Source organism: Lemur catta, chromosome 3 (assembly GCF_020740605.2).
Source record: "Lemur catta isolate mLemCat1 chromosome 3, mLemCat1.pri, whole genome shotgun sequence".
Taxonomy (NCBI): Eukaryota; Metazoa; Chordata; class Mammalia; order Primates; family Lemuridae; genus Lemur; species Lemur catta.
In genome coordinates, this window is record NC_059130.1 from 48,941,369 (window position 1) to 48,959,486 (window position 18,118).

Sequence of the window (18,118 nt, forward strand, 5' to 3'; positions counted from 1 at the left end):
GGAAACGGTTAGAATTCTAGAAGAAAATGTAGGAAAGACTCTCACAGACATTGGTCTAGGCAAAGAATTTATGAAGAAAACCCCTAAGGCAATCTCAGCAACAACAAAAATAAACGACTGGGACCTGATTAAATTAAAAAGCTTCTGCACAGCCAAAGAAACAGTCACGAAAATAGACAGCCTACAGAATGGGAAAAAATTTTCGCATACTACACATCAGATAAAAGACTGATAACAAGAATCTATTTAGAACTCAGGAAAATCAGCAAGAAAAAATCAAACAATCCTATCAAAAAATGGGCAAAGGACATGAATAGAAATTTTTCAAAAGAAGACATAAGAATGGCCAAAAAACGTATCAAAAAATGCTCAACATCCCTAATCATCAGGGAAATGCAAATCAAAACCACAATGAGATACCACTTAACTCCGGTGAGAATGGCCTTTATCAAAAAATCCCAAAACAACACATGTTGGCGTGGATGCGGAGAGACAGGAACACTCATACACTGCTGGTGGGAATGCAAACTAGTGCAACCCCTGTGGAAAGCATTATGGAGATACCTTAAACAGATTCAAGTAGACCTACCATTTGATCCAGCAATTCCATTATTGGGCATATACCCAGAAGAACAAAAGTCATTCTTTAACAAAGACACCTGTACCCGAATGTTTATAGCAGCACAATTCACAATCGCAAAGATGTGGAAACAACCCAAGTGCCCATCAATCCACGAATGGATTAGTAAACTGTGGTATATGTATACCATGGAGTACTACTCAGCTATAAGAAATAACGATGATATGACATCTCTTTGGTTCTCCTGGAGAGAGCTGGAACCCATTATAAGCGAAGTATCCAAAGAATGGAAAACCAAGCATCACATGTACTCACCAGAAAACTGGTTTCCCTGATCATCACCTAAATGTACATCGGGGAAGGATACCAATTGGATATCAGACTGGGATGGGGGGGTGGGGGGAAGGGATGGGTGTATGCCTACATGACGAGTGCGTTGCGCACCCTCTGGGGAATGGTCATGCTTGAGGGTGCAGACCCGGGGAGGTAGGGGGGGAGGGGATCGAGGTATGAATACATGGTGAGTGCCAGGCGCACTGTCTGGAGAGTGGGAGCGGACGCGCTTGGGACTCTGAGTCGGGGGGATGGGCGGGACAGGGACAATGTATATGACCTGAACTTATGTACCCCCATGATGAGCTGAAATAAAAAAAAAAAAAAAAAAAAAAAAAAGAATTTTTTTCTGCATTGAAATGTAATTGATTACCTTCAGGCTTTTTACTTAGTAATTCTGACTTAAGTTCTAATAGCTATGTCATTAACTCTGTGACCTTCCATTTATTAAAATTAGTTTCCCAATTTATTAAATTTAGGTTAGTATATAAATTTTAAATGTGACTTATTGTGATTGTTACATAAAAGAAATGCAGATGCAGTCCCATGGAAATTAAGTCTATGGAAATATCAGTGAATCATTTTATGTAAAAAGTAATTTGCTAAAGCTTCTTGGTTTTGCTTCTTTCCAGCTCCATCCAGCACATGAATCAGTAACTGTTTCGTTAAATTTTGTTATTGTTTGGTATAGTTTAAGCAAAGATAACTCAGAGATCTTATTTGAATTTCGCAGCATTCAGAAATCTCCTTGTATGTCATTTACTCTCACGTGGCTGTTGGTGTTCTACTCATTTGTTTTATTATGCTTTTATACAATCCTTAACACAGATGAGATATAAAACACTATACAGTCTATCACAGTTGAAACTCTAGACCTTCCTTCAACCCATGGGGATTCATTTGGCAGGAGGCCACCAAAACCAGTTCTTTTTGATGCTTAGTTTCCAGTTTCTACTTTAATTGCTGCCAAAATCTAAACACTTGGGAATTTAATTGCTCATTATATTTGTCACGGTGGTGTCACAGACCCAAATAAAGACTGTTGCATGCAAAATATTTATGGGTATTAATTTGGCCTAAATGTGTATATTGGATTCTTTTTTTTTCTACATTATAAAGTATAGCACATCCAGACAGAGATAAGACAGAATCCTACAAGACCTGGTGCTCTACCTGACTCTACTAGTAAACTATTATGAATCCCGTCCATTCTCTAAATTTAACAACACCTAGAGGAAGGCTTATTCAGAACTGTATTATATTTACTATTATATTCACTTTATGTAGTTTACTCTTAAGAAGCAGTCTTGTGAGGAATTTAAGTCTGACTTTGAGGCTAGACTACTTGAGTTCACATCCATGCTTTATCCTTTGGTAGCAATATGACCTTGGGCAAGCTATCTTAATCACTCTTGTGGTTGTTTTCTCTTTTGTAAGATAGGGATACTTATGGTTGTTGTGCAGATTACATAGATAAAACTCCTAGTTAGGTACCTAACCTAGTTAAGTCTCTAATGTTAACAAGTTTACTACAATTCATCCTTACACACCAGAAAAAACTGTTAACATTTACCATGATTGCTAATATGAATTTCCAATGTTTACTAACTACATAGGGATAACCTTTGCCTGTTGAGCAGATGGAATGAATGCCTGGTCAGCATTAAATTTAATACCTTTCAGTGACCTTCCATTTTTCCTGTGTGTTCCCATTTTCTTGATCCATGGTGTCTAGGCTAGTAGGCCTGCTGCTTCTGCCAGTGTTTTATTACTAATCACTGGTTATTCTTGTTCTTGAGCTTGCTATTCTGAGTAGTTTATTCATTCATTCTCTTTGTCCTCGTTTCCCTTTTATTTACCCTTTGCCTTTCTTCTTTCTTATGAAAAACATGCACCACCTTGCTTCTGCTGTGATGGTTATAGGTTACTCATGTGATTATATTGGTCAAAGGAAATTAGGAGGCACTTGAAGTATGGAAAGTGCAAGTCACCACCACTGATGAGGTAATTTTTAGAATTGTTGGCAACTTTTCTATCCTGGAAAATAAGTCCCCCCTGTGTTTTACTTATGCATGAAATTGTGTTCTGGGATAGTCCTATATTAACATACAGAATTCCATATAATGAATAACGTATTAAGATTTGTCACAAATAATTTTTTAATTTTTCTGAGATCGATGTTCTCATAAACTGGGATGAGAGTAGACTTGGATAGGAACACATTGGCTCAATTTTACCTAGAGTTGTCCTTAATGTTAGGGAAATGTTACTGATGGTGAACATGAATGTGAGCCTGTTTGCCCCTCACTCAATGGATCTCTTGCTTAATTTTATTTATGGAGAAGTTAAGCAGATAAAGATATTAGTTGCTTGAGGTACTTATTCCATTTGTCAAGAGCTTGATATTGCTTGAATTAGAATTGAAGTCATGTTTGTATTCTTTGGTACTTTTATATATTGTTCTTGAAACATAAAATTAGAATCTTGGATTTAATTTTCATTTCTGTACACAGAAGTATTTTTGTTCAGGGTAGCAATTAGACTGTTTCAATGCTTTCAGTGCTTACTTGTTTTCTTTATTGTTCTGTTAGGTACAATAAGTATTATGCAGACTCAGAGTGTAAAACATGGAACATTCTTTCTTTTTCTGTAAGTCAACCTAATACTCCATTCCACCTCATGGCAGAATATGGAATTTTAGTCATTGCCAGATAAAGTCAGTATTAAAGTTGAGACTTTTCCTTAGTTAAGTGAAGATATTTTGGACTGTCTTTCAGCTAACTCAAAAATTTTACTGTACTCAATTCCTGGAGTCATAGAGAACTCAGTGGGGCTACTTCAGGCCCTCTTTGTTCACTCTTTCTCCCTCTTCTGTGTCAGAGAGAGTGTTCTTAACTTTTGTCTCCAGGGCTGGAAAAACTAGATCATCAAGTAGTCTTCTAACCTCACTATTTATGCTAGGAATTGACCCTAAAATATTAAAATCTAATAATTTAGTTTTTTCTCTCATGAACTTGTTATGGAACTATAGGAGAACAAGTTCATGAGTATTATTGCTCTAGTCTAAGGGAACAACTATGGACATTATTGCCCTAGAATAGGGAGTAATGTTAAATGGCCAAGATAAAATTTAATATGGCAATGGAATTGGCAAAGAGGAGGAAGATGATGAGGAATTTCAGGGCCCAAAGGAAACAAACAGGCAATTACACATAATTTTATTTATAGCCTCAATCTACCACATTCTGATAGAAAAGAAGATAAATCCAGTTTTGTAGTAACATCTGGACCAGTTTGAGAGCCCTCAAAATGTCTATGTAATTTTAAAAACTATAGATCTGAAAAAGTAAAATTTCCTCAAGAATTTCATTTTTAAAAGGTTACCTACATGTGGGCATTAATGTAATAGCCTTTGCAAAAGAACTGGTCATGTTAGCATTCATTTGTGGAAGGATTTATATATTATGGGAAATAATAAAAGTTTACTTTTAATTTTTGCTTATTACATTTTATTATAGTTTTGCCTAAGGGACTTCAAGCATAGATGTTGGGATGACAAGAGGTTTTGTGGACTCCATCTGTGTTTGCTTTTGATTACAAGCTACTATGTCACACTGTTGTAGCAGGCAGCCTTAAATCTTTATCTGTGACTTTCTTTTGCCGTGGGCATTATTGGTTTAGTCTAGGGAGTAACTTTAAGTGGCTAAACTGAGATCTTAAAATTCCCTCTGAATTATAGTAGTGTAATTATCAGGTCCTTACACTGGTATTAACAATTAAATCAAACATTTCCTATAGCATTGCTGATCTTGAAGACAGTACCCTAACTCAAAACAATTGTTTTTAAATAAAGAGATTCAGATATAGTACTCTTTAATTTTGTTAATCTCTGTTGGTAAATTCAAAATGTCTAAGGTTTTCTTAAAAAATAACCAACCAAAACAAAAATATCCTGTCAGAGGCACAGATTTATTTCTATTAAATGGTGAAGACATATATGTGTATAAATATATAAATGAGATATATATTATTAGTATATATGAAGGAATTATTAAAAATATACTCATGGCATTTAATTGAAATATCTAGTTCCACATCTGTTCCATAAACCATCATTGGGGAACCATCAAATTAATTATAGATCCTATTTTCCATATCAAGAGTCAGTGATCTAAAGTTTGAAAAAAAAAATAGGTTATGAAACCTTCTTCAATTTCAAGATTTAAATGTAAGACTCCACAAGGATCCATGTAAATTGATGGGATTAGTTATGGGAAACCTAGTTGCAGAGGAAAGGAAGTGTAATTTTAACATATGACCACAGAGAAAATATACATTGTTTTCCATTAATGGTAAAATTGGGGAATAAAAGAAATGAGATTTAGAATCATAAACCCTGAATTTGATTATTGACTTTACCACTGATGATAGTAGTCACATACTCTGAATGCATTTCAGGTGAAAACAACAATTTCAGTCAGATAGAAAATTAGTTTGCATAATCCCAGTCAATAAATATTTATTTTATTCTTTCTGAAGACTTTTTAAGCTTTTAACTCATTTTCAGCCATTTACTATTATGCCATGTTTATACAACTAGCACACAAACAAAACAAAACCAGCCAACAAAGAAAACAAAAGAGAAATTGGCTACATAAATAATAGCACATGGATATAGTAGAATATTCTGCAATTTTAAAATTTATACTACAAAGTCTGTTTAGAATCATGCAAAGACACTAGCCATATAATATTAACTTTAAATATATGAAGGCTAAAAACAATACATTCCAAATATTATAAACTTAGTAATTGTGTTTTGGTCTTTTCAGGTAATCATGTGGCCCATTTGATATTTTTTGAGTAGCAGTTATTAACATTAAGCTATACTGCAAGTTGAATGTAGCAAATGAATGTAATTGATTTTATTGCATGGCTTTATTTTCTTATATTACTTTGTGTCCATCCTTATATCTCTCTTTAAGTGTACAAATGTAAAGAAAACAAACTGGTGCTTGGAAACATTTTTTTGGACAATTTGAAATATGAAAACTTTTATGAACTCATTGCTGCGAAATCAGTGGAAGGATAAATCTTCATTGTTGAAATGCATATTTAATAGAAAAAAAATCTTGAAACAGTCAAGCCCTGTTTTGTATTAAGTTTCTTTTATTGTGAGCACTTATTTTGTTGTATTATATTTTACAAAACCAGCAAATTCAATATATGTACTACAAGGATTTCCTAAATCTTTAAAATCTTACTTATTTATGAATTAGCTTACAGTCAGAAATGTAAATCCATAACTGAAAATTTGGAAAATGCTGAAAAGTAAACAGAAATACCCTTGTTTTGTCAACATTCTGAGATAACTTACTATTCCATTTCTAGACTTTTTTGGCATTGCTTGTTTTCCATAATTGCAGTATCATATGAGATCTTCAATTTTATAGTTCCTCTTTAAAAAATATTACATGCCATCATATAGACATTGGCTTGTTAAAAATTACCTAAATAGCATTTGTAATGAATGTATAACATGCCTCAAATTTAAAGTGCTCTGTATAATCATTCCTGTAATGTTGAAAATTTAGGATTTTTCTCCCCAATTATTCACTGTTAAGAAAATGCTGCAGTGAACATCTATAAGCATAAAACTTGTTTAAAACTTATTTCCATAGAAAAATTTGGAAGGGCACTATAATTTGTAAAGTATAAAGTGATATGTGTCGCTTTTTTTTTTTTTTTGTCTGACTGGCAGTGTTAAGGCAAAAGAAAAAGGAAAACTCTGCTTTCTATTTTAGAGTCCTGGACTCTGTCTGAACTTAATTTTTAGTCCAGAAGTACTGGAAAATTGACCTTCAAAGGTCCATCTAATCCAAATAATTTAGGTACTCATCTTTGCAATTATAATTGTGTAAATGTCATCTTTTAAAACTATTTACTATAGAGAGAAAAAGTTTATAATTCAGTTAATGAAGTAACAAAAGCTTATCAGGATAAGTTAGACTCATTTACAGCAGCTGCATCTTTAGTACAGAATTCTAATAGATAATAATAATTAAAAACAACAACTTGTAGCTAACATTTACCATGTCAGACATTTTGAAGCTTTATATTTATTTTTTTAAATTTTAACTATATGAGATGTGATTGAATTATGTTTTCTTAAACAGAATTAAAACTCTCTTTTAAAAACTTTTTATAGCATTTTAATTAGTCATGTACTGCATGATGACATTTTGGATGATGGACTGAATATACAATGGTGTTTCCATAAAATTATAATATTGTCTTTTTACTGTACCTTTTCTATATTTAGAGCCACAAATACTTACCATTGAGTTACAATTACTGACAGTATTCACTACAGTAATATGCTGTATAGATTTGTAGCCTAGCAGCAATATACCATCCCAGATAGCCTAGGTGTGTAGTAGGCTATACCATCTAAGTCTGTATAAGTATATTCTATGATGTTTGCACAACTATGAAATCACCTAACAGTGCATTTCTGGGAACATAGCCCTGTCCTTAAGTGATACCTGACTGTACATATGGAAAAGTAAACAAATCTTAAGTATGTAGTTCCATGAATTTTGACAAAATGAACTGAACAGTGTCCCAGAACCTCTTGTGCCTTCTGTGGTCACTTATTTGCCAGCTTCCAACATTATGAATTAGTTCACTTATTTTTTTAAATAAAAGTTTTATTGAGATATATTTATATACCATAAAGTTTACCCTTTAAAAGTATATGATGTGCTAGTTTTTAGTACATTCACAAAGTTATGCATTGATTACCACTAATTCCAGAACATTTTATTTCCCCCAAAAGAAATCCTATTCCTGTTAGCAGTCATTCCCCATTTACCCTTCTCTTCAGCCCTTGGCAACCAATAATATGCTTTCTATTGATTTGCCTATACTGGACGTTTCATATAAATGATATAAAAAATGTGGCCTTTTGTGTCTGGTTCTTTTCACTTAGCGTAATGTTTCAAGACTCATCCATATTGTAGCATGTATTCACAACTTCCCTTTTTATGGCCAAATAATACTCTGTTGTGTTGGTATACCATATTTATGTATCCATTTGTCATTTGATTGAATTTTGGGTTGTTTTCACTTTGTGTCTGTTATACATAATGCTGCTGTGAACATTTGTGTACAAATTTTTGTGTGGGTATATGTTCTCATTTCTTTATACTCCTAGGTATAATTTCTGGGAGTGTAATTGCTGGGTCATAGGGTAACTCTGTTAATTATACTCCTATCACATTTATCTGGTTCACATGATAACCCTATGATTAATATTTTAAGTCAGTGCCAAATGGTTTTCCAAAGTGGTTGAACCTTTGTATATTCCTACCAGTAATGTATGAAGATTCAAATTAATCCGCATTCTCACCCATACTTGTTATTGTCCTTCTTTTTGATTATAGCTATCTTTACTATTGGGTGTGAAGTAATATCTCATTCTGGTTTTGATTTGTGTTATCCTGAGGACTGATGATGTTCAGTATCATTCATATGTTTATTTACTATTTTTATATCTTCTTTGAAGAATTGTATGTTGAAAACCTTTGCCTGTTTCAAAAATGATATTACTCATATTTTTATTACTGAGTTGTAAGAATTTTTTAAATATTCTAGATACAAGTCCTTTATCAGACATATAATTTACTAATATTTTCTCTTGTTCTGTGAGTTGTCTTGTCACTTTCTTCATGGTGTCCTTGGAAGCACACAAATTTTATATATTTTTTTTAATTTCAGCATATTATGGGGGTACAAACATTTTGGTTACATATAATGCTTTTGTCTTACCCAAGCAAGGAATACAAGCATGCCCTTTCCCCTATACAGTGCTCTCCTCATCCATCAGTTGTGAGTTTATCCACCTCTGCCACCCGCCTCCCACCTGACTGGTACCCAGTGAATATTACTTCCATGTGAGCACTTTAGTGTTGATAGGTTAGTACCAATTTGATGGCACATACAGATGTTGCTTGTTTTTCTATTCTTGTGCTACCTCACTTTGAAGGATGGGCTCAAGCTCTATCCCGGATAACATAAGAATTGCTAGTTCACCACTATTTTTTGTAGTTGAGTAGTATTCCATGGTATATATATGTACCACATTTTATTCATCCACTCATGTACGGGTGGGTACTTGGGTTGTTTCCACATCTTTGCAATTGTGAATTGTACTGCCATAAACATTCAAGTGCAGATGTCTTTATTATAGAATGTCTTTTTTTCCTTTGGGTAGATGCCTACTAGTGGGATTGCTGGATCAAATGGTATTTCTATTTTTAGCTCTTTGAGATATCTCCAAATTATTTTCCACAGGGGTTGTACTAATTTGCACACCCACCACCAGAGTAAGAGTGTTCTTGTCTCTCCACATCCATGCCAGCATTTGTTGTTTTGGAACTTTTTGATAAAGGCCATTCTCACTAGAGTTAGGTGATATCTCATTGTGGTTTTGATTTGCATTTCCCTAATGATTAGAGATGTTGAGCACTTTTTAATATGTTTGCTGGCCATTATTCTGTCTTCTTTTGAAAAATTTCAGTTCATGTCCTTTGGCCACTTTTTGATGGGGTTGATTTTTTCTTGTTAATTTTCTTAAGTTCTATATAGATTCTTGTTATCAGCCCTTTATCAAATATGTAGCATGCAAACATTTTCTGTCATTCTGTAGGTTGTCTATTTGTTCTAATGATAGTTTCCTTGGGTGTGCAGAAGCTTTTTAATTTGATCAGGTCCCCTTTATTTATTTCTGTAGCTACTGTGATTGCTTTAGGGGTCTTCTTTATAAATTCTTTGCATAGGCCAATATCTATAAGAGTTTTCTCAACATTTTCTTCTAGAATTCTTATAGTTTTATGCCCTAGGTTTAAGTATTTTATCCATCGTGAATTGATTTTTGTGAGAGGTGAGAGATGGGGATCCAGTTTCAATCTCCTGCATGTGGTTATCCAGTTTTCCCAGCACCATTTATTCAATAGGGATTCTTTTCCGCAGTGTGTATTTTTGTCTGCTTTGTCAAAGATTAGATGACAATATGAGGATAATTTTGTATCTAGGTTCTCAGTCTTGTTCCAAAGGTTTATATCTCTCTTCTTGTTCCAGTACCATGCTGTTTTGATTACTATAGCCTTGTGGTAAAGCTTGAAATCTGGTAGACTGATGCCTCCCAATTTGTTCTTTTTGTTTAAGACTGATTTGGCTATATGGGGTCTTCTCTGGTTCCATGTGAATTGTAGAAGGGAAATACAAAGTATTATATTTGAATACTATAAAAATCTATATGTCCAAAAACTACAAAAGATGGAGGAAATGCACAAAGTCTTAGACACATACAACCTACCTAAGCTCAATCAGGAAGAAATATAATTCCTGAACAGACCAATATCACACACAGAAATTGAAGCAGCAATGAAAAAATCTTTCAACAAAAAAAGTCCTGGACCAAATGAGTTCACGTCTGAATTTTACCAAGCTTACAAAGAAGAACTCATACCTGTACTGCAGAAATTATTCCACAACATTGATAAGGATGGTATCCTCCCCAACTCATTCTGTGAAACCAATATCACCTTGATACCAAAGCCAGGAAAGGACACAACAACAACAACAAAAAAACTACAGACCAATATCCTTCATGAACATAGATACCAAAATCCTCAACAAAATCTTAGCAAACTGAATCCCACAGCACATCACAAAAATAATTCATCATGACCAGGTGGGCTTTATCACAGAGATGAAGGATGGTTGAACACATGCAAATCTATAAATGCAATTCACCACATAAATAAAAGCAAGAACAAAGACCATATGATTCTCTCAATAGACAGAGAAAAAGCATTTGACAAAATCTAGCACAATTTTATGATAAAAACTCTTAACAAAATAGGCATAGATGGGACATACCTTAAAATTATTAAATCCATATATGACAAAGCCACAGCCAATATCATATTGAAGGGGGAAAAATTGAAAGCATTCCTGCTTAAAACTGGAAGCAGACAAGGTTGCCCACTGTCTCCACTTGTATTCAACATAGTGCTGGAAGTCTTTGCCAGAGCAGTCAGATAAGAGAGGGGAACTAAGGGTATCTAAATGGGGGCAGAAGAGGTCAAACTCTCATTCTTTGCTGACAATATGATATTATATCTAGAAAATCCTAAGGATTCAACCAAGAGACTCCTGTAGTTGATAAATGAATTCAAGAAAGTCTCAGGATACAAAATCAATGCACACAAATCAATGGCATTCGTATACACCAATAATAGTCAAGCTGAAAATCAAATCCAAGATTCAACACCTTTCACAATAGCATCAAAGAATATTAAATATTTAGGAATATATTTAACGAAGGACATGAGAGTCCTATATAGGGAAAACTATCAAAACACTGAGAAAAGAAATTATAGAAGATGTAAACAGATGGAAAATCATTCCATGCTCATGGATTGGGAGAATCAATATTGTTAAAATGTCCATACTACCTAAAGCGATCTACAGAATTAATGCAATCCCAATCAAAATACCATCATCATTCTTTACAGATGTAGAAAAAATTTTAAATTTTGATGAAGTTCAATTTATTTATTTTTGTTACTTATACTTTTGTTGTCATATATATGAAATCTTTCCCTAAAGTTACAAAGATTTTATTTCTCTGATTTCTTTTAAATGTTTTAGTTTTAGATCTTATATTTATGTTTGTGATTTATTTTGAGTTGATTTTGTATGGTGTATGGCCAGGGGTCCAACTTTATTCCTTTGCATTTAGATGTTCAGTTGTTCTAGCATCACTTGTTGAAAGACTATCCATTTCTTCATTGATTTATTTTTGCACCCTTGTGGAACTTAAATTTATCACAGGGTAAGGATTTGTTTCTGGAGTCTTAATTGTATTTCATTGCTTTATATTTCCATTCTTATGCCAGTTTGATTACTGTGGTATTGGGAAGTAAGAGTCCTATTCTGTTTTTCTGTTTTTTAAGAATGTTTTGGCTATTCCGGGTTCCTTACAGTTTCATGTGAACTTTGGGATCAGCTTGTCAAAATCTGAAAAAAAAATCAGCTGAAATTTTTATAGGAATTGCATTGAATCTTTAGGTCACTTAAGGAGTAGTACTATCTTAACACTATTAAGTCTTCTAAACCATGAACATGGGATGTCTTTCCATTTATAGTTGGCTCTCCCTATCTGTTAGTTCTCCATTTATTGATTCCACCAATTGTGGATAGAAAACATTCTTAAAAAACCTATGCTGAACATGTACAGTCCTTTTTTCTTGTCATTATTCCCTAACCAATACAATATAACAACTATTTACATAGCATTTACATTGTATTAGGTGTTATAGTAGTCTAGAGATGATTTAAAGTATACTGGGAGGATGTGCATAGGTTATATGCAAATGTGCCATTTTATATCAAGGACTTGAGTATCCACAGATTGTGGTATTCACGGGAGGTCCTGTTACCAATCACCCATGGATACTGAGAGACAATTTGAATTTAAGTCTTCTTTAATTTCTTCATGATATTTTGTAGTTTTCAATGTACCCGTCTTAGTCTTCTTTTGTTAAACTTACCCATGAGTATCTTATTGTTTTTGATGCTCTTAAATGAAATTGTCCTTTTGCATTTTAGGTTTATGTATTATAGCTTTGTCTATATTGGAACTTCATATAAATGAAATAATTTTTACTATGTTCTCTTTGGTGGGTCATTTCTTTTGCTTAATACTATGTTTGTGAGATGCATTCATGTTACTCCATATAGCTACAGTTTGTTCATTCTCATTGCTATGTAATTTTCCATTATATGAATATTTCACAGTTTATATTAAATATAGTCCATACGATGTATAATTGTCTTGTTTCTAGTTCTGGGCCATTTTGAATGTGTTGTTGACATTCTCTGTGTAACTTTTGATGAACATATTATAAATTTGTTCTGGGTGTATTCATAAGTGTGGAACTGCCAAGTGTTTAGGTATACTTGACTGTTCAGCTGTGGAAGGTTCTACCAAATAACTTCACAAAGTGGTTGTAACAATTTTCAATTCCACCACAGTGTTTCAATTAATTTTTATACTAAAAAAGCACTCTGTGTGATCTTTTTCATTTTAGGCATCTTCAAAATGTACAGTGATGTCTCACTGTGTATTTAATTTTCATTTTACTGATTACTAATGATGCTGACATCTTTATTTAAAATTGGTTATTTGGATATTCTTTTTTATATAGTGTTTATATGTCTTTTGTCCATTTACCATTGAGTTACCTGCCTTTTTAAAATATTTATTTGTAGGAGGAATCCTTTATTCTGGATATAAGTAACCAAGACAGTTTGATACTGACACAAGTATAGGAAATTGATTAATTGGACAGAATAGACTTCAGAAACAGACTACACATAGACTAGAGCTTAATTTTTGGAAAAAAGTTATTGTGAATTACAGCGAGGAAATTATGATCTTTTCAATAAATTGTACTGAGTTAATTGATTACCTATATGGTGGATTGTCCATCTAGATGTGAAATGTAAAATAATAAAGCTTTCTGAAAAAATGTTGGAAATATAACTGAGGAATTTCTTAAGTTTCTTAAACAGAAAGCACAAAGAACTAACCTTAAATTAGAGAAAAAATAAATTGGACCTTATTAAAAATAAGAAATTCTCTATGTGAAAAGATACTAGTAAAAATGTAAAAAGACAAGTCAGAGCAGGAGAGGATATTTTTAATGTAGATATACAACAAAGGACTGTTTAGAACCCAGAATTCAATTTATTTTAGATCCATTCTGGTAATTTTCAAGAGTTTCATTATAAAAGCATGTAACTATGTGTCAAAAGGATCTTTGCCTTTACTTGACTGAGTTAAAAAGAAAAGATCAAAGTAAAAATAATGATTTTTATGCCAATATATTTAAAATCAGACAATTCTTACATTTGGAACTTATTAATCTAAGTTGTGTAATATTCAATTCAAACTTATTCACAGGTTTAGGATAGAAAGAGCAGATTATTTAGGTTTTCTTTGTGTAAAATTAACTAAAACACTAAATTCAGTTACTTTATTACCTAAATACCACTAGATGCTACAAGAAATCTAATGTACCAAAAGAGTCATATAGATACATTTTTTTAAATCTGAGGTTTAATCCTATATCTTATGTTCCTAAAATTTATTAGGGCCTTTGTAAGATTAAGTCAGTTTTAAGTAAACAGTTATATTTAGAATTGTAGCAAAATTAAAAAATTTTCTTAAAAAAATTCAGTTCAATAATGCTATTATATTTACTAGAAAGTAGGAACATTTATGAAGGTTAAATTGCTTATTTCATATATACTAAATTCACTATTCTTCCAAGAACCTAATATAATTTATTTTTCATTTAAGAATCAAACTTGTTTATTTTTAAATAAATATAGTTACACACATAAACATTATATATAATTATGTAAAGATCAGATTATAGCATTAGATTTAAAAATGTTGGAACTTTTATTATTATATTATACCTGGGCTCTATCTTTCCATACTAGTAAATGCTAACTTATTTAGAACTAGGTATTTATCATATACTCATATGCTGTTTATTATGATTTAAAATTTTATTGATTTTCTCTTTTGGATTTAAATCAGCTTTGACATACTTGAAATTATTTTAGAGAACTAATTTTTGTTTCTGAAATCTCTAGAAGTTTTTCTACTTTTATGTAATATTCATTTCTTCTATTTACCCATTTTGAAAAATTGATAAAAAGACTTCTGTGTCAGCTGTATTATAAAACGTTTTTATTTTGTTACTGTTGAATTCAACTGTCGATTTTAATGAATCCTACCCAATTAAAGTGCTGTGCATATTTTTCATGAGTACATAATCAATATAATCAATTATAGTTTTAGTTTTACATAATTGCATAGATATAATTTTTTCTCAAGCTGCTGGAGAATTAATACATTTTTTTACTATGTTGCAGAATTGCGAGAAGCTGGAGAATAATTTTGATGACATCAAGCACACGACTCTTGGTGAGCGAGGAGCTCTCCGAGAAGCAATGAGGTAAGTCTGGATCACCATAGCAACAGTCACAGATGTGGTAAAGAAAAAGTCATTCTTCATTATTGGGGGAACAAATGAGTTCATTGCCACCATTCAGCCCTGTTCTCTAAGGTATTAATTTGTCAGTGGAGAGACTTCCCTTGAGGCTATACTTTGGTTTTGAAGCTGCATAAATGTTAAGCCTCAGTGCACAGTAAAAAATGTAAATGTTTAATTTGTTACTTAAAATGCTTAAGGGGTGTCTTGTTTTATATTTATACTAAACTGTGTGATTGAATGAAAATATTGTTCATCTAAATTCTGCTTGTATATAAAAAATAAACTCTGTACAATGTGGTTGAACTGAGCAGTATTTCCTCCTAATTAATATTTAATTTAAAAAGAGGTACTTAAAATTTCATCTTCTATAAGATTTTACAGGATTATATTATATTATAGTATTTTTAAAGTAATTTACATTTTTACACTATTACAAAGCATATAATTAACTTCCTTTCAAATACAGTGGTCTGTAATGAGCCTGATTTTTTTTTCTTTTTTCACTTCTTAACATTACTATTTCTGAATATTTTCTGAAATTGCTCCAAATTTGATGCCTTTTAAATAACTTTTAGTGAAGCATTCTTTAAATCCATTTGATCAGAATCAAGAAAAGGTGTTTACCAGACATTAAAAATGTGTTAGAAATAAAGCTCATCCTTAGAGTGACAAAACAACAAATGATACTAATTTTAAAAGTTCTGAGTTTCAACCTTTGAGTAGGATAATTTCCAATATCTTTGTAAAGAAATGGGATATTTACCTTTATTTAGCCTATGAAATTAAAATTTATTTTTAAATTATGTTTTCTTTTATCTTAATGCTTACCTTTTTTAGTATCTGAAGGTTTAAAAAATTAGAATAAGAGAAAGTATAAACCTAAGAGGCTTCCTAGAAGGGCGATTTGGATACAATTTTGTTATTGCTAGCACACAGTTACCATATACTTTAGTTTAGAAGCTGCTCTCATTTAGTAACCTCCCTTTTACCATGCAAGCAGCAGGAGAAAGTAATTAAATTTAATAGAAGCTGCCCTCATTTTGAAGCCACTTCTATTTAAAACCACAGGGGGAGGTAATTAAATTTAATGGAAACAGTAGCTTCTACACAAAGATACATGGTACTTCTGTATAGATGATTATGATGTCACAAAAAGAGGAATAATATATTACTAGTACTGAGAAATTACCAGCTGGAGCAAGTGAGCCTATTTTATTGTTAATGTCTTTACTAATAAAAAAGAGTGAAAAATAAAACTGAGTACACAATAGAGAATTTATATCTATATAAAATGCAACCAGACAATTCTCAGAAAGTTTCAGTTATTTAAAATAGTAGTAAATTATAAATAATGTGTAAAATATATTTTGGAAAAGGCTAATGCAGAAATTATGAATGAACTCTTGTTTTTCAATATGCATAGTCTTTATCCTCAATCTAAAACTACCACAGCTGTAAATTGAGCACATCATTTTTATAAATGTTTATTTTAATAAATTTTACATATATTAAATGTTCATGCCAATATTTATTTAGAAAAATACTGTTATCTGTATTTTTATATTTATTCATTTTGAAATAAATATATAGACAAACAGGAAGACAAAGAGGATGCCAGCTCTCATGCTTTGAATAAAAGAACTGAAGGCCAAAAACATGCACAGAAAGAATTGAGAAGGGGCAATGCGAATGAAAATGGATGTGAGTAAGGGAAATACAATGAACAAGAACAGGACATGTAGTCAGTGTAAAAAATTTGTCATCAAGAAAAAACAAATTGAATTGTAAGGATAACCGCCCATGAAAAGATTATTAAATTCTGCCAAATTTTGTAATATGTACCATTTTAGAATATACCAGGATGTCCTTCTTTTTAAAAAAGTAGAGATGAACTGATGAGAAAAGCAGGTTTTACCTGGTTTGAGTAACCTCAACCACCTATGCTATAGGATAAAGCAGTAGTCAGATAATTTAAATCAGAATTTAATTATGTGGCTGTGGAATGCACTTGTTTACATAGGTTGCATATTTTATACACACATATTATTTGTAATGTCTGGATTCACTGAACACAATGAAATATTTTAGCAACTAATAGCATTCAACAATTTAGTATAATGTGGGTTAGTCACTTTTTTTGTCTTTGGAAAATGCAGCAAGAGCTCATTCTTTTACATGTGAGATTATGGAAGTAAGTAAACAAAAAGTTTAATATAATGTGATTAATACAATAAGAGGGAAATGCATGAAGGGTCAAATTTTAATTGTTCTCTCATCTGTGATCTATTTTTCCTTGTATGATGGTATCTGGAACAAAGAAAACCATGGAAATGATAAGAAATTTAATCTAGGCTTTAAATGATGGACCATTTTTCAGGTAGAGGGACTAATACAGAGCAAAAGCATGGGGGCCCGTGGGTGTAAGATGTATTTCAGACAAAGTAAATGGTCTGATGTGAGGGAAAGCGAGTTTTTTCAAGATTTTTTGAATGTATGCTTTCTCACAAATCTCACATAGGCAAAATTTTCCCATCAATAATATGTCTTCTTATATGCCATGAAGTCGTTGTGGAAATGGAGCAGTGTGAGACGGGCAGGGATGGTGGTGCCAATTCAGATTCTCAGAGGAGGATAGGGGCAGTGGAAGACAGGTGTGAATAATTTGTTAAAAGCTTCAGCTCGCACAGGGGCCTGGCTCAGGAAGCTGGCTGAAAATGTGTTTAACTATATTCTAGAGACCAGTTATATTGAATCTAGTTTGCTGCGATTAAAGAATTTAAATTATTTGGCTGAGTCATGATAGTTTTTTAGGATGTGAGTGACAATATTAAATGTAAAAATTATGAAGATAATTTTATAGCTCTTAGAGATGGAGTACAGGAAGCAGAAACAATATAGAGACACACGGCCATTTATTTATTTATTTATTTATTTATTTATTTATTTAATGAACATTTATTGGGTTTCTCTAATATACCAGGTAATGGGGTTATAGACGTGAATGAGACAGTCCCTGCCCTCAAAGAGCTAATACTCTAGTGCGGGAGATAAGGAAATCAGCTGC

General features: G+C 32.3%; 1 protein-coding gene across 2 annotated transcripts in view; it reads left to right on the forward strand.

Annotated features, from left to right (window-relative positions):
- The window catches only part of DPYD (dihydropyrimidine dehydrogenase), a 797,518-nt gene that overhangs the window by 92,692 nt on the left and 686,708 nt on the right, over positions 1-18,118 (forward strand). For both annotated transcript variants that reach the window (XM_045547468.1, XM_045547470.1), the window contains exon 3: positions 14,933-15,015. In XM_045547468.1, coding sequence (XP_045403424.1) covers positions 14,933-15,015 — 83 coding nt within the window. The remainder of the gene's footprint in view (positions 1-14,932; positions 15,016-18,118) is intronic.